This window comes from Sciurus vulgaris, assembly GCF_902686455.1.
Source record: "Sciurus vulgaris genome assembly, chromosome: 15".
Classification (NCBI taxonomy): Eukaryota; Metazoa; Chordata; class Mammalia; order Rodentia; family Sciuridae; genus Sciurus; species Sciurus vulgaris.
Window position 1 is genome coordinate 20,170,274 of NC_136476.1, and position 26,657 is coordinate 20,196,930.

Consider the following 26,657-nt stretch of genomic DNA (forward strand, 5'->3'; position numbering starts at 1 on the left):
TTTTTTTTTCAGTGTTGGGATTTGAACCCAGGGGTGCTTTACACTGCATTCCCAGTCTCTTTTATTTTCTATTTTGAAATAGTTTGGTCCATGCTGACCTGGAACTTGTGATTCTCCTTCCTCAGTCTCCTGAGTTGCAGGATTTCAGGTGTGTGCACCATTGCATCCACCTTGCTTTGCCCATTTTTAAAGTGGATTATTTTTGCCTTTTTATTGTGGAGCTTTTCAGCACAATTCTACATGCTCTTTAGACCCCTTGGTGTGGATAGGTGCTGTGAAGGAAGAACGAGAGGAACGGTCACAGGTTCTGTGCTATGTGCTATATGCAAACTTGTTTGCAAACTGAGTAAGTAAAGGAAAGGAAGGGAAACCATGGAAGCCATGAGTTTAGCAGTGGAAAAGTCAAGGTGAAAGGTGATGGGAAGTTGCTAATAAATGGGGGGATAACCTTCTGATGCTTTTTAAAACATTGTCTTTTTGTGGAGACTAAAGCTAATGTTGGCATACAGGAAGAGGATAGACAATGCTTAGATGTGGAAGTGAGAAAAGGAAAAGAACGAGAGTAAGTTTGTCTTCTGGTACTTCCCAAAAGTATTTGAGTTATTAGGGGGAAAGAAATATCATAGGAAATGGGCATAATTTAGCCTTGAGGTAGAAAATGCCTTGAAACTTTCAGGGAATTGAGCTGTGCTTACATATTATGGGGATGGTATATTTTATTTTTAAGATTAAACGAGGAAATGAGTTTAAAATGCAGTCCTCCTAGTGGGGGTTTGACATTGGCATGGTGCCCTCAGACCGAAGAGGGGACAGAAGCTTGTCTGTCCCTGAGTATTAGATCCTATTTGGAGGTAGTGAGGGGGTACACTTGAGGATTTACCCAGTCTTAAAGAGTTTCTGTTAAGTGATTCTGGTTTGTTTTTTTGAGATTCTGTAAGTTTTGATTAGCGTATAGGAACATTGGAATTATTTTTGAGTAGTTCTCAGAAAGATCATAGAAGCTACTTCTAATCTCTATATAGTTAAGATATTAAAGATGGGTCCATTTTTACATCTAGTAAGATCTAGTTCTTGCTTCGTTTGCTATTTTAGGTTATTTTCATAGCCTTGTATTTAAAACAATTTTTTTTTAGGTAAGTCCTTTTATTATACACAGCTGAAAGTGTACGGGACATAGAGATTCATGCAAACTTTAAATACCGTTCACACTAAATCAGATGTTTTTGTTGACAACAGTGGCATTCTTAAACTGTACAACCAAAAAGGCTGTGGCACCTTAGAGGAATTTGAGTAAAGCTGCATCCCTTTGCTCAACTCTTGATATGTTGATTCTGCAGGTGAAATTTCAGCACACATCCCTGTGGGGACAAAAGGCATTTCTTTCTAGACTGTCTCTGTCTTGGCTTCTCTTTTCTCCTTTCCTGGGGTTTCTCATAACCTTTTCTTGTCATTCTCAAAAAACAAAAAGCCAGCAACATACTTAAAAGCCTGAGTTCGTAAGAGTGTGTGCCCTTGCCTCAGGTAACTGCCCTTGTCTCATTGTTAATTAAAACAAACAAGCACTTTATTCTCCTACCCTTCCAACCAATATTGCTTCTGTTTGAAAGAAGCCATTTTGTTTTCTCATCCCACGTGAATAAACCTAGAGACTCAGGGGACAGTTGGCGGTTGACACACTCGCAGATGATATCAGGTGCTGCCCCTGAACTTGCAAGCTCCTGTTCCACAGAGAGGGCTGCCCTCCTGCCTGGGTCTGATAGCTTATAGTGCATGTCCTCTGACACAGGCTGTTACTCTCCATCAGAAGCTTTCATTGCTTCTAGATCTACTTTGGATTCTACTGAGTAGTTTTTTTTTTTTTTTTTTGAGGGGGGTGTGTACTAGGGATTGAACCCAGGGGTGCTTAACCACTGAGCTATATCCCAAGCCCTTTTTTATATTTTATTTAGAGACAGGGTCTCCCTGAGTTGCTAAGTGCCTCACTAACCTGCTGAAGCTGGCTTTGAACTCTTGATGCTCCTGCCTTAGCCTCCCAAGTTGCTGGGATTACAGGTGTGTGCCATCGCTCCTGGCCACTGAGTAGTTCTTGATGCTTGAGAACTTTTTGCAAGGTAGGATTTCTGAAAGTGTTTTAGGTTTCCAGTAATCCAGATATACAGAACCTGTGCACCATAGATCAGTAGATGAAGAAAATGAATAGAGAATGTGTCAGGTGGGTGACTGTAGTTGGTGGCTACTAAGTTTTATAGCTTTAGTCATGTTATTTGTTTCTTGGTTGCATAACAACATTCTAGTGGACAGGCCCAGCATGACTCTTGGTAATCATTTCTTTCAGTTAAGATTTGATATTCTTTTCAATTAAGACTATTTGTTGCAGTTAAGGGTATAACTCAGTGGAAGAGCATTTTCCTAGCAAACATAAGACCCTGGATTGCATTCCCAGTACCACAAAAAATAAGTAAGTAAAAATACAAAATATATTAGCTAACTTCAGTGGTGCACGTCTGTAGCCCAAACTACTTGTGAGGCTGAGGTGGGAGGATCTCTTGAGTTCTAGAATTCCTGACCAGCCAGGGCAACATAATGAGACTCTGTCTCAAAATAAAAACAAAAGGATTTTGAGATGTGAGTGTACATATGTATGTATGTGTGTATGCACGTGTGTGCAAAACACATGTATATATACCCACATATATACACATATTCCAAGTTGCCAGAGTCTTCAGGTCTTTGAGTTGCAGGAAAATAACCACCTTTGCCACTATTTAAAAGCCAGAAGACTCTTACTCCATCACTAAATAAAAAGGGTGCTATGTCTGATTGCCTGAGCTATGTCACTGGCCTGGCTGGGAATTTAAATTCCAGCCCTACATTAGGGAGGCAGGAATTGTCACAAGTATGACATTGTTTGCTGTACCTCCTACCCTCCATAGTTGGCGATAGATCTGATGGGGCATTGAGCTGTAATGCTGCACTTGAGAGTTGGGTGACAGATCATCATGTACAGTTCAGTGTAGCTTGTGCACCCTCTTTGAGAACAGCACAGAACAATTAGGTTGGCAGCAGCTGGCAGACGAGGCTGTCATTGCCAAGGGCACAGCTAAATAAGAAGTCAGTTGGAGGGGGCTGCTTCAAGGACAGAGTAGAGGAGCCACAAGTTGGGTTTTGGGCCAGTGCAAAGGACCCATGATCAAATCACTACTCTGGGCCCTGCCTTGCCAGGCATTTCTCAGTGAAGGAGAAGGACCCGACCTGTGTCATCTGTACTGGGAGCTTGAGTACTCCCCTGGCCTCTGTGTGACACCTGAGTCTGCACGATCCCTGGCAGTCGTGCATCATCTTGGGCGACTTGTCTTCCACCTGACAGTTTTGGACCACATCTCCATGCTTCCGTCCCCTTTGTGACTCGGGGTGGTGTGGAAGGCCAGCTCTCACCACTAGGTCCTCAGCTGTGGTCCCACTGTCTGTTACTTCTGGGACTTGCCATCTATACTTCTCAGGATGTTGAACAATAGGGTAAAATTGCTTCCAAGGCCTTCCCTGTGGTTCCGTTTTGTGAAAAGTTGTTGGGTTTAATTTTCTGGTTTACCTGACACGACATTGGTGAAAAAGTGTGATTACGGTTGAGAGAATGGCTGAGCTTTTATTTGTTGAGTCACCTTTCTTTTTTCATTTGAGAGGAGCTTTGTTCCAAAGGAAGGGAGGGCAGAGGAAAGTTCATTAAGGGGAGCCATAGAAGAACTGGGTGGCCTCATTCCGAGCACTGTTCACTCTTTCAGACTGTTGAGCTCTGTAATACCTTTACCTACCCGGTGCAGTGGGGTGTCTGAAGCGGGTGATAGTGGAGGAGAAAAGGAAATGCCAACGAAGCACATGATGCCCACGCATGCAGCCAAGTCAGTAGCCCCAGCCCCCTTGCTCTTTCCCTGCTAGTGTTGAACAGTGAACTGAGTGGAGAACTTACGCTTTGAGTTGTGACACTAGCTGTCCATTCTAGGATTAATATTTTAAATCTATATGAAATCCCCAAATCTTATTTTAATCACTGATTGGAATATGGTTCCTCCTTCCACTCAAACCCTCCCTCCCGAAAAAACTCAACATGGAAATGTATACATTGAATTTAAGATTTAAGTTTTCCTGTCTCCGTTCTCTTCACTATCTCCACCTTTTCCCAGTTGTAATCTTTCAAAAGCATGATACAACTAAATAGAAAAATCGAAGAAAAGGGAGTATAAAGGGCTCCAGATAATTCCCTGGTTGGGTTATCAGCTCCCACATAATGGAGAGTGGATTATGTTTTATTTTCCCTTTATTTGAGGGGAGGTAAAACTCCACAGAGGTGAGAAAAGTCTATCTGGGAGAGATCTGAAATATTCCAGATTGTGGTTAAGTGTGCCTGTAAAATGATCTAACTTTGGCTTTGGAATATACCTTTATGGTCCTAAAGGTCACTAAAGTTTCCTTCACAAATTTGGTAAGATGGAACAGTTAGCTCTTACAGTGAGTAAGCCGGAGGTCATAGACCAAGCTAGGAGGAATAATTATGTATGGTAATGGGCAATTACAGATAATGGCCTTCCGGGGGTGGCAGAAAATACACAGCCCCTCAGTCTTGGCTAGAATGAACATTGAATAGCACATTAACTTTATAGCAAGCTAAAAGTTCAGCCCTGAAACGGCAGCAGCCATTCATTCCCCCCTCCCAAATAAATAAAAGCTCTGTCTTACTTAAGGGAAGCTACTGTAGTAGCCACATTTCTCAAAAAGCAGAACTCAAAAGAGGAGTGAGTGGGGCTTGGGAGACAGAATTTTGGAAAGGGAGGAGGGCTTTACCCGGCCAGGTTGTACTTTTTGTCGCATGGTGGGGGTGTTCCTGGCTCCCAGGGGGTGCACAGTAAGCAGTTGTTGCTTTCTTGGCACCGGGCTTCTATTTGACATTTAAAATAGCCCCGTCATGATTGCCTTGTGGGAGAAACACATTGTTCCTGCATTTCCTGATTATGACTTTAGGGAGTGATATCACCCCGGCTGCACTCAAGGCTACTGTCTGACTTCAGTGAAGACCAGGAGCAGAGGATCCTGCTCTTTTCCAAGTTTAGTTGCATTTGGGAAGTCCTCCCAGGGGCCGCCCAGGCCTCCTGGGTGCCCTAATGATGAGCACTTGGAGCAGGGGCTTTAGTCACAGAGTTGTTCGGTGGCTCTCTTACTTGATAGCAGAAAATGTCACTGTGCCCTGGTGGAGTGGCAATAACTAACATTTACGGAGCACTTCCATGTGCCAGAGCCCAAGTATTTGATGTGTATTCTCTCATACGATCCCCAAGTAGTATTTCCCCATGTTACAGGTAGATGCTGGGATGTGCAGAAGTCGAGTAACTTGCCTCAAGGTCACACAGCAGTAGATTCTAGATCTGATTAAGCAGAGAGAGCCAGCGTTTTCACCCCGAGATTTTGCTGCCTGGCCACACTGTGGTCATTGCAGTGACTTAGGCTTAAGGAGAAAGCCCAAGATGCCTCGTTAGACTTTTTTGTGTAGAGAGCCAGCTCAGAATCAGACACTGGTCTTGCATTTTGAGTGAACCTTTCATTCATGCATGACTGTAATGTCATGTATTGGTCATTTGGAATATATGATTTCTCTGAGTTAGGCAGATCTTCCAACATTGACAAATTTCATTACAATAAAATCCCATTCATTAATATGACTATTGATCTAGTCAGAGGAATCTTTGAAAGGCTGTCTGTATTGCAGTGAACATAAAGTTATCCACGTACCTAGTCTGGACATAACTTTTTTCATAACAGTTTTAATTTTTATTGGAAAACTCAGATTTTGACTAAATATTGTCAGCTGTTTTTCTTAAAGTGACAGGCTCACTTTGTTCATTTTCAAGAAAATGTCTGCCTAATACCTGAGTCTCAGCACCATAGCTGCTTGTCCTTCTTTCAAGGAAATGGTATTTCTTCAAAACAAACAAACAAAAAACACAGTGGGTTTAGTTTTTAACTCCCTTACACTAGGGCCTTTTCAAGATAGCAATGTCCTCTGGTATGCAGTTGAGGGGCCATGCAAGCCCTTCCTATTCAGTCCTCAGACATGTGCTTAGGGCCGGGGGTGTTGCTCAGTGGTACAGGGCTTGTCTAGCTTGCATGAGGATAGCACCACAAGGGTAGAAAAGAAAGATGGTTTTGTACTCAGACATACAGAGTTGATCAGTTTACTTGATGTCGGCTTCATTAGGCCATCTTAAACAAAACTGACATAAATTCAAAGTTAATGTTTTACATCCCAACAACAAGGAGTAGTGACCATTTGTGCAATTTGAATGGGCTTTCTTGAATGGTGTGGAGGTAGCAGTGGTTTTCTCCACATTTCCTTCTATGTCGTCAATGCAAATGGCAACCCAGCAAAAGGCAAATAACCTCTTTACCGTGTATTGACCTTGTAGGACCCTTAGAAGGGAGTTGTGGGCAGGGACCTCCAGTCACGTTTTGACAGTTGCCACAGGGAGATTTGAAATCTGTGATGTCAGCACATCACAGATGTGATGTGCTGCCACTTCTGTAGTCACCTGGAAGTACTGAGCAGTTTCGACTCCAGGCTGCCACCCCAGAGCTGCTCAGGTCTGGAGTGTGGCCTGGTCATGGGGAATTTTGCACCCTCCAACCCTCTTGTGCAGTCAAGATTGAGAGCAGCTGCTTTAGAGGCAGGTTTCAGAACATTGTTGGGAGGCCCTCCAGTTTCCTTAGCAATTGGAAAAGTTATTGTTCCTAAGAACTTGAAACATTTAACAGGACGATTACCTGACTGAAAACTGGAAAATTGGGTATGGTCTTCAGTTGAACAAAAGTCATGTGAAACCATATGAGGCATAATTCAGTTTTTATCTCTTCACTTTTACGTGGGGTCTTCTTCACTTCACATCCCTTCTGGGGCCCTGCAAGAACAAAGGCAAACGTCTGTAATCTTATTTTTGAAAGAAATTACAGACTGAGGATGTAACTCAGTGGTAGAATACTTTCCTTCGTATACTTGAGGCCCTGGGTTCCGTCCTTGACATTACAATAAACAAACAAAGAAAAACGAGGAAAATTATGAAAGCAGAATATAAATTCTGAATCTACCTGAGACTGGCTGTGAGCAAAAATGGATTCTTGACACTTCTGTTCAGCACCTTGCATGACCCAGACCAAAAGACCCTGATAAATTAAGCCCCTCCATTTTAAGTTATTATGAATACAGTTCAGAGACTTTTCCTGTGGAGACCTAAATATGTTTATACAGACAGTCAAAAATGTTCCTAACTTGAAATTTCCTCAGTGTAAGAAATACTGAGGTCTGAGAAGGAATTACCTGTAGGATCGATCTCTCAGGATGTAGTTTTTGATGGAGGGGAACTGATTGGCAGTTCTTCCTTCTCTCATCTTCTGGCCTGTTTGTGGTCCTGCCTGCTTCCCTGAGCTGCTGGGAGGCGTTGACAGGGTTCCAAACTGTCTGTGGTATTTTGCAGGTGATAGGATGCACTGAGTTGACTTCAAGAAAGAAAACCCCTTTCTTAGCCAGGAGTCATTTTCTAGGAGGGTCAGAGAAGTGGCGTTTTCTCCAAATCTGACTCTCATTTTGGGATTAACAGTTTGCCTGGGTCATCCAGGGCAATTTCGGGCACAAGCAGAGGGTTGGAAGAAGAGGGACAATTCTGAGAGTGGAAAGGGAGAGCAGAGCCCCCTGGGGCAGGGTACACAGGGTGGCCTCAGCGTTAGCATGCTGCTGCCTGTGCCTGGGTGCCAGCCTCGCCAGGCCCAGCTGTCTTCTTGTGAGGAGCCTTAACCTGTTATGTACTATCCAGCGGCCCCTGGTTCTCATCCTGCCGTGGATCCTGTCCTGCTTTTCTCTGCAGTCTGTTCTCTTAAGTTTTGTGTTCCCAGTTTTTCTTGTGCTTTCCCTTCCCCTTCCTTAACTTGGAATTCTCATTCTCAGGCCTAAAACTTTTGTTGTTTAAAGTTCTCTTGTACCACAAAACCTTGTCTGAACCCCTCAGCTCTCCTTTGTACTCTGCGTCAGCTCAGGAGAGTGAGTACCTGGCAGCAGGCTTTGGCCTTTGTGCCTTTGCATTTCTCTCACACCAGCATTTTGGAAGTTTCTGCACACACCGGACTGCTGTGATTCCTTGGGCTCTTCAGTGGCCTCAGGGCAACTTGTTTCAAAATCAGGATAGGCTCGCCTTGAAGATCTGTGTTGGCTTTCTGTCCTGTATGTATTTTTACCATCGTCCCCTGCTGTTGTCCTTGATTTGTTTGATCTGGTTGTGCCAAACAATCCCACCCCCTCCTGCCAGATCCCCTATGCATAGCCTACCATCAGTCACACATTGAAACTTCTACTTTGAACAAGGTCTGCTCCTTTCCTTAAAAGCCAACTTCAAGTTCACTTTGTTATGAAAACCCTTCAACCTAAAAAGAAAAGTGAGTGGACAGATTCCTCCAGGACCAGGTTACAATTAAGGACTGGGTTGTGACTCAACTGGTAGACCACTTGCCTAGCATGTGTGAGGCACTGGGTTCAAGCCTCAGCATAAAAATAATAAATAAAATAAAGTTATTGTGTCCATAAAACAAACAAGCAAAAAAAAAAAAAACCTCAAAAAAACCTCTTGCTAGGAAAAAGAAGTAGGCCCTTTAACATTCCATGCCTTGTGTTACAGGGATATTAGTGGGCTTACACCTGCAGAACTTGTACTTTGCTCAGAAGAGAGAGTTTTTCTGTTTCCTTTGTGTGTGTATGTGCACTCGTGTTTCCATAGCCTTGATCAGTTGTCCTGTGTGTGTGTATTTTGGAATCTTCCCCCTTACTAAGAAGCCTTGTGGGGTCATGAGCTACATTCTTTGTCTGTTTCCCACGGTTCCCAGTGAGTTTCCTTGCACACAGTAGGTGCTTAGTAAAGGTTTATTGCATTGAACATGAGTTGTCTTTGTGATGGCACAGGTGACAGGTTATAGTACTTCTTTATTTATTTATCATCACGGTTAGCAGGGAATGGTAGAGAACAGTAGGTATACTGCCCCCTCACTTAGGTCTCTCTCTCTCTCTGTGCCAGTTCTGGATCTTAGAAAACCAGTCCATTCCTTTGATCATGATGGTGAGCGTTTCTTCTTGGAACGAGATGTGTGCTTAGATGCCCAGCTGTCAGCTCATGGAATGCCTTGTTTCTCCTGGGTATCTCCCTCGGACCTCCTTCGAGGGGAAGAGTTCTGAGATTACTCAGTTGTTTGAAGGTGTGGGAAATCCCTGGGCATGGAGTTGTCCTGCAGAGAATACTACAAGCAGGGCATCTGAGCAGGACTTCTTGCTCCAGTGAGGAGTGTCCCAGTGTTTCACAAATGCAGTCTTTTTTTTTTGGGGGGGGGGGGGGGCGGGTACTGGGTATTGAACCCAGGAGCACTTACCACCAAGCCACATCCCCAGCCCTCTTTTATATTTTATTTAGAGACGGGGTTTTGCTGAGTTGCTTAGGGCCTCACTAAGTCGCTGAGGCTGGCTTTGAATTCGAGATCCTCCTGCCTCAGCCTCCCGAGCCACTGAGATTACAGGCGTGTGCCACCACTCCTGGCCACAAATGCATAGTCTTTTTAAAGACATTAATTTTTCCTTAAGATAAATTGGGCAAATGATTTGTACTTCTGTACCCTCCTAACACTCAGTACAACCTGTTAATTTATTATGGGTAATTTTGAGGTCTCAGACTCAGTGGTGAACTATTTTGCCTAACTGGTAACTCTTAAAACTCAGAAGTTGAATAGGACAGGCACCATGAAAGGTGTGGAGGTTCAAAAACAAAATCTAAGACACATTCATCATTTGTATGAGACCATTGTATGAATCACAGAGCCTTATTGTTTGTATTGCCAGTTTGGGTTTCATTTGTGATCTTTTTTATTTCATATAGGAAATTTGGGTTTGGTTTGGTCAATGAAGAGGGAGTATAACTTCAGGTTTGAACATAAAGAACTCAAAGTGCAACAACTCTGGGAATCATGACACTAGAGAAGAGAGAGGAAAGCCTTCACTGACCTTAAAATGAATTACTGGTTAACTACTATTAATATGCCATGGGCCCAGAGACCAGCATATAACACTCCAAGATCAATAAGGGCGTTTATCACGTGTGGGTATCGATCTCTCATGAAGGAGTGAATCATATTTCACGCTGCATATGTTAGTGCAAGAAAAAAAGTAGCAGAAGAATAGTGAAGCCCTATGGAAGAACTGGATGTTCAGAAAGTTCATGTTCAGAGCCACGACTGTGAGCATGATAATGAGAAGTGATGGTTTGCAAGCAGCATCTCTGTAGACGGGTCTGCAGGGAGATGGAGTGAATTGTTACGGTCTGTGTGGTATGAATGCTGTTGGTAATTTTCCCAGATATATTCTTCTTTAGGTCCTGCTGCCTTTCTGAGCTGTCAGATCCAGGCCTGCTGATATTTCTTCCTTATCCCACACATTAGAACTATATAACAGTAAAGACAGCATTTAAAACATCTAATTTCCTACTTCCCTTTGCTTCTTGGTAGAGGACTACAGGCTGATAATTCTGTCAGGGACCTCTGGTTAAGACAGCTACCACATTCTCTTGTGAACAGTGCTGTCTTGCTTTCTATTATTGATATCATCATTAAGCAATCTTAGCCAGTTTTTATTCTAGAAAGATAACAGATGGAGATATACCTGAAGAATTTTCAGACAGATTGTTAAAATGTTTCCTTTCCAGTATACTTCTGTGCTCTTTGTATTTGGTCATTTGGCTATGAAGTTTAACATTTGTATTGGCTATAAAGTTTAAAGGTTCTGTCACGGTGTACATGATACTTGGGGACCTGTAGGAATTCACCATCAGACCAAGGGACCTCATAAACAGTCATAGATTCAACTCAGGTTTAGAGAGCTAACTGTCAATTCTTACATATCATTTTTTTCTGTGATTCAGAATGAGTTGTTTGTATGTGAAAATTTACTTGTTGAAAATTATATATGTATGTGTAAATGTGCACATTCATAAATTTGTTGAGTTGGTTTATATATTTTGCAGATTATGAGTTGGAAATCTTTCATGTTTATCACCAATTAATCAAGCTATTTAGCCTGACTTAACTAACTTGGATGAGATCCCAGTGTTGGAGAAAATGTCTCTGGTTACTCTTTGGGAAATTCTGCCCTGATTCCTGCAGTAGCAGACTTTGGTAGAGGGCATGTTCTGCTTATGTTATTACTCTCTGACTGTCTGGACCCAGAGCTGTATGTTCATTCTTAGGCTGAAGTGAGTGTTGTGTGATCTCTCAGCACTGAACGGGGTCAGAAGGAAAACCAATGGCTTCCCTGGTCCCTGGACAATGGGTTTGAATGATTAACTTAGTGGTTTGAAGGGAATTCAAACAGATATGTGTTGATTTTTACAAGGTTCCCCTCTTTGCCGTTACTGCAGCCTCCTGTGCTAGCTCCGAATGGCTTCTTGTTTAGAGCATTCCCTAGTCTATTTTTCTGCCTCCTTATTCCCCTAGATCATCTTCTGTGCTTGGTTCATATTAGTTGTCTTAAGCATTTTTTATGTTTCCAAACCCTTCATTGATTCCCTGGAGGAGACAACAGAACTTCTTGATGTGGACTTCAACATTTAAGCTCTTTGGACCCCAGTGTAACTTTCCATTTTCCTTCTCCATTGTCCCTTAATGTGAACTCTGTTCCAACTCAGCTCACCTGGTCACTGTCCCTGGAACACTTCTTCTTTTCTTTGTCACTCTGTTGATACTGTTCTTTTTTTTTTTAATATTTTTAGGTTTCAATGGACCTTTATTCATTTATTTATTTATATGGTGCTGAGAATCAAACCCAGTGCCTCATGCATGCTAGGCAAGCACTCTACCACTGAGCCACAACCTCAGTCAGCCTTTGTTACCATTTTTTGAGTGTTTCCCCATCATCTCTAAATACTCTCTGTCCTCCCTTACCACACACAAAGGCCTTTACTGACACCCTACTGTGTAGAGTTATTTGATGACATCTGCCTGTACTTCCATTGTGGCATTTAGATAATTGTTTTTTCAGTCTGTGCTTAAGTTTTCCCAAAAGATGGCAAATTCTTTTTTTTTTTTCTTTATTTTTTAGTTGTCCATGGACCTTTATTTTATTTATTTTTATGTGGTGCTGAGGATCGAACCCAGTGCCTCACATGTGCTAGGCAAGTGCTCTACCACTGAGCCACAACCCCAGCCCAAGATGGCAAATTCTTAAGAGGAAACAAAACATTTAAAATATTTCTTTGTGCTCTGACAACATCTAAAACCTTTGAACATAGTTGTTATATGATAACTAGTGAGTGAAGTAAGTCTAAATATAAAAATTGAACTTAAAAACTTAATAAGGTCAAGAATAAATGACTTTTTATTACCTGCTCCCCCAGTTGTCCAGAAACCTTATGAGGAATATCAGTGCTTGGCTTTGCAGGGTTACCCCACCCAAGTATCTGGCAAGAAGTAGGTGCTTAATAAGTATTTGTCAAATGGAGGCTGGGCATAGTGGTGTATGCCTGTAATACCAGTGACTCAGTAGGCTGAGACAAGAGGATCTTGAGTTTAAAGCCAGTCTCAGCAACAGCAAGGCACTAAGCAACTCAGTGAGACTCTGTCTTTAAATAAAACACAAAATAGGGCTGAGGATGTGGCCCAACAGTTGAGTGCCCCTGGATTCAATACCTGGTACCAAAAATATATAAGCAAACAAAAAAACAAATATTTATCAAATGGATTTCATGCTTTAAGAGTTGAATTGAGTTTTGTGGTTAGAGTAAGTGAAGAGAACCACTTGGCTACCCAACATAGAAATCAAACTTTTGGCAGTAGCATACACACAGCTGTACAGCTTGTGGTCTGAGTTCTGCCATGATCTGGTGATTTAGGTAGAAATCCAACTTTATACAACGGAATTCTTTTGTATGCTCTTGTTTGATAGGTAGGACCGACAATAATGTAGTTAGAGCTGGTAGCTGTCACTTATATTTAGGAATAAGTTATGGAGCAATTGCTTTGAGTCTTTAGAGTAGACCAGTGGTTTTCAGATGGCTCAGCATCTTCTGAGATCTTGTTAAAGCCTGGATACTGGGCCCACTCTCACAGTTTGTGATTCAGTAGGTCTGGGTGCTGTTCTAGAGTTTGCATTTCTAGAATTCCCAGGTGATGCTGATGCTGCTGATTCAGGGACCACACTTTGTTAATTGGTGGAATAGACACATAGTTGAGATGTTGATTTCAACCATGGAAAATTTTATGTACTAATAATAGCATGCACTTAGAAGATGGGAGTCATAGAGCCATGCTCAATATTTTTTTAAAAATTTTTTTAGTTGTAGATGGACACAATACCTTTATTTATTTTTATGTGGTGCTGAGGATGGAGCCCAGTGCCTCACAGGTGCTAGGGAAGCACTCTACTACTGAGCCCCAACCCCAGTCCCAGCTGTGCTCAATATTGACTAAAAGTTTTAATTTGCAACTTCAAAATACAGAGTTGTGGGTTAGGAGTGTGGCTTGTTGGTAAAGCACCTGTTTTTAGCCTAAGGTCCTGGGTTTGATCCCCAGCTCTACCAAAAAACAAAACATCAACAATAACAAGAGAACACTAGAGTTGGTGGATTATAAATAGTGCTTTAAGCAAAAAATCTCAATTGTTGCTGGGGGAGGTAATACATGCCTATAATCCCAGCTACTTGGGAGACTGAGACAGGAGGATTCCAAGTTCAAGGCCAGTTTTGCCCTATCTCAACAAAATCAAATAAAAAGGACTGGGGGTGTAGCTCAGTGGTAAAGTGCCTCTGGATTGTATCCCCAACCTTCTTCCCCCAAAACAGAAAAATCCTGAAAACACCAACCCCCGCCAAAACTCATTATGTTATGGTTTAAATATGAGGTGTCCCTCCAAAAGCTCATGTGTGAGACAATGCAAGAAAGTTTAGAGGTTGAAATGATTGGATTATGACAGCCTTAACCTAAACAATGGATTAATTTCCTGATAGGGATTAACTGGGTGGTAATGGTAGGCAGGTAGGGTGTGGCTGGAGGAGGTGGGTCACTGTGGGTATCTTTGAGGTTTAGATTTTGCCCCTGGTGACTGGAACAGTTTCTTTCTTATAGCCAAGTCCTGAGCTGATTTCCTCTACCACACCCTTCTGCCATGATGTTCTGCCTCATCTTGGGCCCAGAGCAATGTAGCTGGCTGTTTATGGACTAAGATCTCTGAAACCATGAGACCAAATAACCTTTTTCTTCTCTAAAATTGCTCTTGTCAGTTCTTTGGTCAGAGCAGCAAAAAGCTGACTCAAACAAGAGTGCTTAACCATTTAAAGAGTGTAAAATTTTTATAGGCATCTACTTTTAAAAAGTTCAGATGGTTTTATTATCTAAGTAAGTACTGGTATGAAACTGAACTTTCCCCTCTGTATCTGTTTATCCTTAAAGCTTAGTATAACTTGAAAGAGAAGAGAAAATGGGTAAGTGGAGAAATGATGGGTTGGTTAACTAATTACAGGCAGCTATAGCAAAGCACATTATTGCTTTGACCTGACATTATTTTATTTGAGGTTTACTATGCAGTTTATGGAAGCCATTTTCTCGTTAATTTGAGAGTTATTATTGCTGTCAATTTGCTACTTGATAAACTGAGTTCTGTTGAAAGGTTCTGGTCAGAATTGTGCTGCAGAAATTCAGGAACTTCTGCTCTGTCCAGATCTCAGAAGACTGGAGTCCTGGGTTTCTATTTTCATTCTTTGCATGCAGTATTTTGTTTTCTTTTTGAAAAATGTTGCTTTTGAAGGGCCCGCCCTAAGGGATCTCTAGCTTTGTCTACTGCAGAGACAGGAATAAGTGTCTAGCATGCCTTCCTAAGTGTCTGTAAGGTTATGCAGGAATGAACCACCAATGTTGATGGCCGGGTGGGGGTGGGGAATGGGAGATAACTACATTCATTCTTCTTCTGATTTAAGATGTTGACATTTATCATTTTGGGGAAGTACGGATTGCTTTTGTAATCAGGTAAATAATAAAAGATGTCAGATACTGAAAACCACCATTTGTCACCAGATTGGTGTTTTAAATAAGAGAAAGCTCTGGTGAGGAAGTTCAGAAGGAGAGAATGGACATGTGCCCTCTCTGGATACAGAGTTGGGGTGTGGAATAATGAAATTGGATCGACTCATCTCATTAGCAGGGAAGAGGAGAAGAAAGGGAAAGAAAGAAAATAACGGTGCCTTGGTAATGTAATCATGGAGCCTAGGGCGGGTTGATTTGCTGTTCATTTACACAGAAGAGACTCTAGTGCTTACTGTGAAGGGAGGTTGTATGAAAGTTTTTGTTGTAGATTTCGCCCAAGCCTTCCAGAGCCTGTACTTTTTGCGTTACACGCTCCCTTGCATCTCTTCTCTTTCTCCTTCCACACACTCAGGCAGTGGACACCTTCTGAGTGCCTTCTTTGAGCCACACACTCTGCTGAGATTTTCTCTCCACAAGCCTCCTTTCCTGCCTAGAGACTCTTAAACTTTCTCTTAATTTTTTTAAAATGAAATAGATCTTATGACTCCCTGGAGCTTCTGTTTGTAACTCATATTTGTTTTTTGATTGTAAGTTACTTAGAAAACCATTATTCATTGATCCCTTTGGCAAGTGCTTGCCACTCTGCCTGACTGTGTGCTAGGCACAGGGGACAGTGGGAGCCTAGAGGTGGGGTGGAGATTGATCTCACCTTCCGATCTTGCTTGAACTTATCTTCTGGCAGGAGAGAAGGCCATTCACTGACTTCATCTGTTTCTGTTTCCTTTGCTTGCTGTCAGCTGTCTTGCAGGACACCTACTCCTTGGCTTCTTGCACCACATTGAAATGACCTAGTCATCTGTGGCTCTTTTCCAGAGTGGATTTTGCTTCATCTCTTAGCAACAGTTGACACTGCAGCCTGCACCCCTCTGCTCTCCCATTTTCACTTTGGCCTCAGTAACATCGCATCTCCCTCCTCCATGAATCTAGTCTTGGCCACGCACCCCTACCCCATACACAGACATTGGATCGGATCTCAGCATCAGCCAAAAACACAGGTTTCCAGTTCCTCATGCTTGCTCAGCCCTCCTGGATCTAGGTTTAGCAGAACATCCTCTTCCCCTCCTGCCGCACCCAGGCTCTGTTTTCTGTCTCCAGCTGAGTCTAATTCATTGTTGGCATCCATCAGCCCTTCAGTTCTGTTGGATTTCGTTCCCTGCGTGTCACACTGGACAAGGCCTCCTCTTTAACACTTGCCATCTTCTGAGGTGTCTTCCTGGATGATGGCAGTCGCTTCTTAGTGGGTCTTCTTGCCTGTGGGCTCCCTCTCCTTCATTCATCCTGAGAATTTCCACTGGGTAAATCTCATAGCACACAGATCTGCTTGTGTAACCTCCTTGCTCAGGAATCCTTAGTGGTTCCAGCTGCTTTCCAAAGGGAGTCCAGAGTGCTGGGCAAATGCTCCCGTCACCTGGCGCCAGCCCATCTTTCAGTTTATCTTTTCTCCATTTTCATCCAGTTGTTCCCCTCACTCCTCTGCCCATCGCCCCACACTCTTCTGCACTCCACTGCTTCTGTTCCTCTGTCCTTGCTGCCCTTTTCTCCTTCCTTTCTCTTCTCTTCATTTTGCACATATATCTTGCTTGTTTCTTTCTTTCTTTCATGCTGAAAATCAAATCCTGGGCCTGGCAAATGCTAGGCAAGCATGTGCCCTGACTCATATTCCAGCCGTCCTCCTTTTCTAAGGAACAACGCAGATGCAATCTTTTCCATGAATGTCTCTGATTCCTTCCTAGGCTGCAAGTCATTTTTCTTCCTCTGACTTTCCCTAACAGTTTATGGGCATTCCTGTGATACCAGATTGTGGTGTGTTTTGTAATCCCAATGGGTCTTTCATCCTAGAGGGTAGGCCTCCTCTGGGCAGGACAGCCAGATGAGTCACCTGACTCAGCTCTTAGAACATTGTTTGATAATATCCACTGAATGGGTAACTGAAGAGTTTGTTCAGTCATTTATTTTGACAATAGTTAAAGCCTATTATGCCAGCACTTGGGAAACTTGGTTAGTCTTTACCAAATTGGCCCTCTTCCCATTTATGTGAATAAAATCTTATTGCAACATAAACTCTCTGAAACATTGACTGTGTTTGGCAAAGCCTCACATAGTTTCTAACTGACCTTTTACAGAAGGTTGTCTATCCCTGGTCCCATACTATTGTCTGGACTTCCAAAGGATACAGTGTCAGCTGTGGAAGGAAGTTAGGAAGCTGTATGCTTAAACTCTTAGCCTCTTGCTTTGACTTTCTGACATGTCTATGTGGCTGCCATAATTAGGGTGCTTGCTGGGGTGTTTATACTTTTATCTAAAGTGAACTGCATTTAATTTTATGGTAAAAATGTACAGTCAGGTTAACTGGATTTGATCTCTAGTTTCTTGACATCAAGGTGGGGATTTCAGGTTATGTGTTACACTGTCAGGCTGTATGTAATTAAAATAAGCTTTAAAATGGTTTGGTGTTTGCAGTAAAAATATTCAGTAATGGTGTTTGAGCTCTGCCACCAAATACTAGCATGAGAAATCCCGTCCATTTTGGCTGTAGATGCAGCAGATAACTTTGTCCCAGCAGATCCAGGTGGTTGGCTCTGTAGACACGGCAGAGGCAGGTGATGCATTTAGAGGGAACGTTTCATGTTCCATAGATCCCCACACGAGTAGTGTCTTTTTCTTTTCCTTTTTAGAGGGACGCATGGTCATCCAAGACATTCCTGCTGTCACCACCAGAGGGCACGTGGAGAACGCACCTGACCTGGTTTCAGACTCCACCTACTACAGCAGCTTTTACCAGCCATCTCTGTTCCCTTACTACAACAATCTGTACAACTATCCGCAGTACTCCATGGCCTTGGCTGCTGATGCCTCTTCTGGGGATGTGGGAGGTCCCCTCGGGGGATCCCCTGTGAAGAACAGCCTTCGGAGCCTTCCAACGCCTTATGTGTCTGGTCAAACAGGAAACCAGTGGCAGGTATGTTGTTACCCAGGGAGTTAACTGGGTATGTGAAAAACACACATGCACAATATGCACATACATGCACATAACATACGCAAGACATACATGTACATGTGCACACATAAATACACCATGTACCTGTACATGGTTGTACCAATTTAGCACACGTGTAGGCTGACACAATATGCAAAACATAACAGAATTTTTCTATTCTGCTAATAATGCCATTTAATCTAGAAGTTCAATTGCAAGGAATTGTAAAGAAATATGCATATAGTTGGGTTTATTTTCAAATTTTACTTTACCCATATGATCATTTTGCATAAATTCCTAGTTGGCCTGAGTTAGTTGCCTATATAGCTTACTGGATGAAGTCCCACCTCCTCTGTACACCATAGAGCATCTTAGAAAAAACTAGGTGCAACCTTCTGGCTAGCAGTAATTTTCCTGATGAGTTTACACCCTGGGAAAGAAGAATATTATAATCTGTATGATTACATGGAAGAAAGGTAAGAAAAAAGGAGTTAGGTTGCTGTTGTGCTGGGCCAGCTTGGGTGCATTTTATGCTAGGAATGGAGGTTAGTCTTTCATATGCTTAAGTATGTATTTTTAAAATGTGTGCTAAAAAGAACTTTTAGTATTTGGAGTAGAATACAGCATCTTGTTTTACCATGGAAAGAGCTTATCTAGAGCTGCTCTACTTCCTAAGGTATAACTGTTTTCACCATGCCAGTGTATTAGCAGGTTCATGGTGCTGAAAGAAGGCAGTGTATGCATGTGTCCTGGGAAGTATACACAGCAGAGGTTGGACTCCACACCACCAAGACCCCTCCAACCAATATCCAAAGAGATAATTAGGATTCTGCAAGGCCTGTTCTCATTTTGGATGCATTTACCATTCTCAGGCTTTCTCTGCTGTGATTTGACTGACAAAATGCTGCAACATAAATATTTGGGAGTAGTGCAAGTCTTTGACTTTCCTTTTTTTTTTTTGTTTTTTGAGGCGTAGTTGACAAAAATTGTGTATATTTAAGTTATGCATGTGATGGTTTGCGGTATTATACATTGTACAGTGATTAACACAGTAAGGCTAATTAACACATCCATCATCTCCATTTTTGTGTGTGAGTAAAAACACTTAGGATGTAGTCCCTTGATATTTTCAAGTATATAGTATTATTGATAGTCACCATGCTATATATTAGACACCCAGAACTTACTCATTTTGTAACCGAAGTGACCCTTGACCAACATCTCCCCCTCCCAGTCCCTGGCAACCAGTGTTTTACTTTCTGTTTCTGTGATTTCAGTTTATTTTAGGAATCTTTAATAACCTTCCTCAGCTCCCTCCAAAACATGAATTGAAAATTTCCCTTGAGCAATTCTATTTCATTTCGCCTCTGCCTTTATTTGCTGCCTGTGGGGCCTACTGGGAATTGATCTCAGAGGCGCTTTTCCACTGATCCACATTCCCAGTTCTTTACATTTTTTGAGGCAGGGTCTTGCTAAGTTGCTGAGGCTGGTCTGGAACCTATGATCTTCCTGCCTTGCTGGGGTTACAGGTGTGCCTGGTTTTGCTTTTTTTTTTTTAAAGTGTGGGGGAAGTTAGTAATATTCAAGTCACCCCATTTGGATTCTCTTGCTACCCTCAGGGATCTGACTTCTTGGGAAATTAGTGTTAGCTTTTAAAATGTCAGCTTTAATCCCCTGAGCTATAAATTTCCAAAAAGTTTTTCATGTATTTCACTTTTGGGACCATGCTTTTTTGAAGGGGGTTTAAAGCACCTTGCTACTAGAATTGAGAGGTAGTATGAGCATAAAGGAAATAAGATGATTTATGGAACTTCAAACTGAACCTCTCCACGCCTGTCAAAATGCAGTTGAAATTTTATGATTTAGGACAGATTTGAGGTTGATTTCTATTGGAGACTCTTCCCAAAGGAAGAAAGAAGCATCATGAGAATTTAAAAAACCTCAACCCCCCCACCAAAAACAAAACAAAACAAAACAAAAACACCCAGCTCATCCTGCTCCTTATCCAGGGATGAGGAGCTGCTGTCAGGTTATCCTGGTTTTCTGACTGCTTCCAGGCTTTGAGGATGAAGTGGTTGGGAGGGTGTGAGAACCTGTTTGTGAACCTATTGGATTGCATGATACAAGTTGATAAAGAAAAAAATACTTTTTTTGAAAGAAAGAACTATCTCAAGATCAACTCTAGAGAAAAGTCAGAAATCTCCTAAACCCAAGGGTCTCTTCCTCATTGTCAAACCTTTCAGATGGTAGATGGTGCATGGCACAGTGATGTTTATCATATTTTTTAAGATGTTGGTAGACATTTGTTTTATTCATTTATTTATATGTGGTGCTGAGACTCGAACCCAGTGCCTCACACATGCTAGGCACTCTACTACTGAGCCACAAACCCTAGCCCCTGTGATATTTATTCTTAATCTTCCCAGAAAGCCAGGGAAAAGTGTGACTGAGGTCTTGGATTGTCTTGGAGTTCCCTCACACCAGAGTCCACATCCCTGGGGACAATGTGAGGAGACCTGCTCTTGGAGAGCCTATCATGCCCATTGCCATGCCCAGGGAGAGATCCCTGAGGTCGTGGTGTGCTGAGGCTTAACTCAAGACAGTTTATGGCTGGTAGTCAGAGTGGGAGGAAGAAGATTGGTTAAACCTTCTCAGTCCTCGATTTGCAGTTTTGATACTTAGTACCTCCCCTACAACCTAACAGGGATGGGGAGAGGCACCACAGTTAGAGTCCCAGCACAGACACTGAAGCACCATTTCATGTATAGTTTGTCTTCCCAGAGACCCAGGTTTAAGTTTTCTTATTCCTTAGCCAGTCACTGTCATTGATCGTTTCTCATACAACAAATTATTTCACAACAACGTTATTGCATAACGTCGGTGATGAGAGCATTTATCGAGCAGGTGAGGACATTGAGATTCAGGACTGACTGACCTGAGTCACACAGGGACCAAGTGGAAGAGTTAGGGTTTGAAGCTGGGCCTGTCTGGCTCCAAAGCATGTCAGCACTATCTTGTTGTCACGGGGTCTGCAAGAAACTCAGGTCTATCAAGACTACCTCCCTCTGGAAACTCAGATCTCCAGGGAACGTGCAAAATGTCTCCACAGGTAAACCCTAACTGTGGGATGGCTTCAGTAAGAATATTCAGGCCCTTTCTAGTTCTTTAGGGCTTGGAATTACTACCTTTTATTTTCCATTGGAGATCTTTTCTTCGCTTGTAGAGGTCAGAAGTATGCAGAAATTTCTAGAACAGTGCTGATGGATGATTATGTCACAGAAGTTGAGAATAGAGCCCTGACGCTTTTCTGAAATATGCAGTTTTGACTGTCAGTATTAAAAATACGCTGAAGTCCTTGTGATTTTGAAGTTACTTTTGGAATCTGCATACTAATTTTCCATGAATGTGATTTTAAATGAAGCACATTTGAGTCCACCCACAGGTGTGTGTGTGTGTAACATAAAAATGATCCCCACAGTTTGGATGAAGGGACTCTGCTATGACCTGTTCCTTTGAAATTTGACTTTTTATGAGTTTGTGGATCAATCTTATAACCAAATGAAAACACAAATTGACTTAAAGTTTTAAGTCGTACGCACTGAAATCAATTCCACTGGAAATGAGCTTACATTAGAAATACAAGAGCCAACATAGATGTAATCCATTAGTTTGCAAAATGATAAAAATCAGGGCAGCAATGATTAGAGTTGAAATGGTTGCTAAAGAGTTCTAGTCTGCCCTTTTCTTCAGACAGAACTGGGGTCTAGAGCTGATGGGAATTACTCAGCTCCCACAGCTGGTGATCACCAAGTCTTCTGATTTGGAGGAATGATATTTTGTGCTTTAAGGAACCTGAGTTTCAGCACTGGAAGATCCATGCTCAGTTGTAACTTGCGATTGAGCTAAGTCACCTTGAGCAAAATACTTTATCCTCCAAATCTCAAGGTTTTATCTGTAAAGTGGGTATGGTGTCACCTTTGTAGGACTGTTGTATACCTAAGGCCATGTGAGAGCTGAAGGGAGATGAATAGCCCATGTCAGTCTCTATAAACCCAGAAATGCTATGCTGATATTAACTGCATCAAATTTTTTTCACTTTTTTTTTCAATTGGCCTTGCTTTCTAAAGCCCTATTTAGTTTTTCTCCATTTCTTCCTATGTATTCTAGTTAGCTGCCTTGGGAACCCCTCCTAACAAGTTGAGTATAAATATAATGCACATTTTAATTATTATTAAGACTGTGACATGTGAATATGGACCAAGTATGAATGTATATGGAATGATTTTTGTATCATGGGGGAAGAATTTGATCCAATTAGGAAACAGGAAACTTAAAATATAAAGGTTATTATAAGGTTCCAAATGTGTAAAGAAGTATTACACAGTAAAAACCTACAAATAATACGTTTAGCTAATGTTGAACAGATAGGAATGAGCAGCTCATTTTATAACTACAATCATCTTTTTTCCTGGGAACAGAAATCAGAGATGGGTGAGTGTCCCTCACCATGTTGTTTGTTTCCAGAAGATGCTCAGAGTTGGCTCTTTGGTAGATGCCTTATCCCTCCTGGTGGAATTTTCCCTGGGGAAGGCGAGTTGGGTCACTTGTGGCTGCTGCCTTGCTTTTCTGTCTCCTTTTGTGGGAGGTGTTCTTCAGCTGCTTTTGGGAGCCCCGTGTGCTCTCTGTGACCTGATGCCTTTGGTCCCACCCATGCTCAGCCCAGGGGTCCAAATCAGGTGCCGAGTCTCTTGCATTTATTTTCTTAACTTTATTGCTAAGACTCAACTTTTCTCCTCTTTGCCGGGTGGACTCTTCCTTTTATCCATTGTCCCTCATCCTTTGCTGCTTTGAGGGCTGGTGTGTACTGGGGGAGCAGGGTGAAATGTTTCTCAAGCAAGAGCTACTTTGTGATTACAACTCTGTAGTGGAGATCACCATGAGTTTTTAAATCTAGACTTCACAGGTGAGTAGGGAGGGTGTGGGATTGTTTGCAGAAAAGAATCCATTGACTCTTTGTAGAGTTGAAACTTCCTGCAAGTCTCCCTATAAAATCAAGCAAGTCATACATAATGATTCGGCACCTACTAAGCGCAAACCCTATTTAAAAATAAGAGAGAGCAGTCTCCTGGAACAGCATTCCAGAATCTCAGAGCGCCATTGTTTGCCCGCCACACACGCTGAGAGCTGCTTTAATCGCTTTTTGGTCTTGTCTCCAGCTGGTGGAGATTTGTGGCCCAATCACAGATTCCTGTCTGTTGTGAAACAGGAATAACATTTGTGACACTGGAACAAACTCACGATGAATGGCTGGTTCCGCTGACCAGCAGCTCAATTTCGCTTCTGCATTTAATTGCCTGCAAAAGCTGTTTATGGCCTTGTGCACTCCTCCACGGCAACATTATCTCTTAAATAAACATGTTGTACCAGGTTGACAAGGGAGAGGTGCATATCAAGTGAGCAGAAATAAATATGGGAGGACTCTGAGCTGTACCTCGGGTCTCTTTTCAGTCCCTGATTGCTTTTCCAAGGCTTGTGCCACCAGATGTCTAGACTTACATTCCAATCAGTTAGGGCGCAGTGTGGCTGCAGTTGGACAGCTACCTGGGGGATTTCCTTCCTCCTGGTGGTTGCTTCGCTCTCCCTCTGTTGCCTGTATGTAGGGGTTGAGGGCTTATTATGCACTAGGATCTGCCACTGAACAAATTGAGAAAATGGTAGTAGGGTGACTAGTTAACCAGAATTCATTATATATTTCAAATTATCAAATTAGATAGGGGACAGGATGTCAGATGTACTCCCCACAAATAAATGATAAATGTTTGATGATATGATTGGTATTCTGATTACCCTGATGTGATCATTATGCATTGGGTACATGTATGGAAATATCACATTGTACCCCATAAATATGTACAATCGTTATGTATCAGTTTAAATTTTTAAAGTTAATTTTATCTTTTGTAGTACTGGAGCTTGAACCCAGGGATGCTCTACCACTGAGTTAGACCTTTTTATTTTGTATTTTGAGGCAGGATTTCACTAAATTGTCAGACTGACCTTTATGATCCTCCTCCTCAGCCTCCTTAGTCAATTGGGTAGCAGGCATGAGACTCTGCACCCAACTAAGTTAAAAGACGTTTTAAAAAAGAGTTGTGTAAAGTGGGTCCTGAGGAAGCTGTGATTTTCACTTAGAAAGGGAGAAAGGAGGTTAGGGATCACTTACGTAGTCCTGTGTTTGAACTGAGATTGAGACAGGAAGGAAGACAGACCCTGGCACCTGGTACTTGGGCCACAGGAAAAGGTGCTCCTGGGATGGCATTCTAGCACCTTCAGCCTGCTGAGGGCCAGAGGGCCAGGCCCCTGCACAAGAAAGCCACTGTGAACTACTTGCATGTCCACCAAGGTTCTCAGACCTCTAAACAATGACCTGACTGGTCCCTAGGTTTCATAATGCCTCTTTTTTTCTTTTTCTTTCTTTTTCTTGTTGCATGGTGCAGCATTGTTAAATAAAAGAAGAGTCAAAAGAAGTGATTTTGGGTGGGGTTGTTTTTTGTTTTTGAGGTACTGGAGATCAAACCCACTGGTGCTTGACCACTGAGCTACATCCCCCAAGCCCTTTTTTATTTTCAGATAAGGTCTTTAGTTGCACAGGCTGGTCTTTCACTTGTGACCCTCCTGCCTCGGCCTCCGGTGTGACTGGGACTACAGGCATGTGCCACTTTACCTGGCTTTTGGCTTTCCTTTTTTTAGAACAACCTGGTTACTGGCCACTATCTGTTGATAGACAGACACTGACAGACTTTTTCCTCTAAAAAGAACTGATAAAAATTTGCAAGCAGTTGTAGAAGAATTTATAAGGACATACTGAATTTTAAACATTTTTGAAGTGATTTCTTTACTCTGGAAAGGGGATCAGAAATAGATAAGGTATCCACCTTGGACAAATAGGGCTAACAGATCTAATTTGATTTCTTAAAGGGGAAGTACAGATGCATAAATTTCTGTTCATGCCTGAAGGATTTCTTTCATATACATTCTCTTGCTATGATGTGGTATGCTTATTTTGTAGCTGGATACTTTCATAAACTCAGTAATTACAATCATTTTATTGCTTGTTTTGGAGTTTCTAGGTAGGTAGTCATTTTATAGAAACATTTTGATCCTGACATTTTTCTTTGCTCTGAATACCTCCTGTTTTAATGTAAGTTTTTAGCACATTATTCAGCTTATATACCAAAGGTGGTTATGGGTGTCATTGTCTTGTGGCTCTTCGTCTGGAGTCACAGCTGCAGGAGAGAGGTGGTAGGCTTTACTAGTACTGAGCCCAAGGGTGAGAGGTGGGGCTGGGAATATTCCTTGGCTAAACCTGTGCTCACAAGAGACACTCCTTCAGAATATTTTAGTTAAAAATGAATTCCAGAAGAAAGTTGAACTGGGCCCTGGACACCTGGCACACTAGGGACTGAGTATTTGACCTAGAGTAGGCCCCTGCTTGTCCTAAAGGAATTGATTCCTCAGCCTGGCTGAAGTGGTCCAGCAGCAACCCAGAAAATCCAGATAAAGTAACTTCAGATTTTCTGAAGCCTTTGGGAGACTTTTGCAAGTCCTGGGCTATGCTATGGATTCATTTCCCTTATGAGAGATGGGTTCAGTCTGGACTGAGTTGGAAACCCCTCTGAAGGACTGGGGTACACCAGCAACTGTTCCACAACTGAATTGGCGGCAGTCTTCTGCCAGTCTGTAACATTTCCAATATTCTGACACCATAGCATGGGGTTAGTAAATAATGTAGTCATTTGGGAATTCTGTAATCTGTTTGAAAATTGGATAATTAGATCATCGTGTTTGAAAGCTTTCAGATTTAATTTGGATGGGCTAATATCTATTTATGAGTTTCTCCCCCACTCCCCCTTTCTCTCTTTTTGGTGTTAGGTTTGAACCCAGGGCCTTGAGTATCTAATCTATTTTTAGTCTTTTCACCTATTTTTGTCTGCTGTTAAATGATGTGAATGATATAAAATTAGTTGATTTTCAGAAATGTTTACATACATGTATGAGTGATTCTCAGATTTCTTGGGTGTTCATATTTCTATGGTTTGTTAGGTGAAAATAGAGTCTCATTAATTGAATAAAGATCAAAGTCAAAGGAATGCATAATAGACAGGTTGGCCATTATTTTTAAATACCATGTTAGAAATATGAGAGACAAATATAAGAATGGGGTTACAAAAACTCTCAATATTATGGAGTATATATAAAAACCTCCTTTTTGATGACCTGCTCTGGACCTGGTGCTATACTAGCAGATGAGAAAGAACCAAGACACATACAATTCTGATTGTCCTTGAGATCAGAGTCTGGAGGTTTTCTGAGAACTGTGAGGCCTGGTGGAAAGATAGGCTCTCTACGGGGCATGCCAAGGGGCAGGCTGAGGAGGAGCGTTTCATCACTGCTGTGGTTCAGAATCGCTAGTGCATGGTAACAGAGAACCAGACCGACTTGTAGTGGGTTTTACGATTTTAAAATCCCCTACATCGAGTGCACC

General features: G+C 42.1%; 1 protein-coding gene across 1 annotated transcript in view; it reads left to right on the plus strand.

The window, feature by feature from the left end:
- Positions 1-26,657, plus strand: part of DMRT1 (doublesex and mab-3 related transcription factor 1) — a gene marked incomplete at its 5' end in the record, with an annotated part of 103,358 nt that overhangs the window by 23,179 nt on the left and 53,522 nt on the right. The window contains one exon of the mRNA XM_079112046.1: positions 17,811-18,094. Coding sequence (XP_078968172.1) covers positions 17,811-18,094 — 284 coding nt within the window. The remainder of the gene's footprint in view (positions 1-17,810; positions 18,095-26,657) is intronic.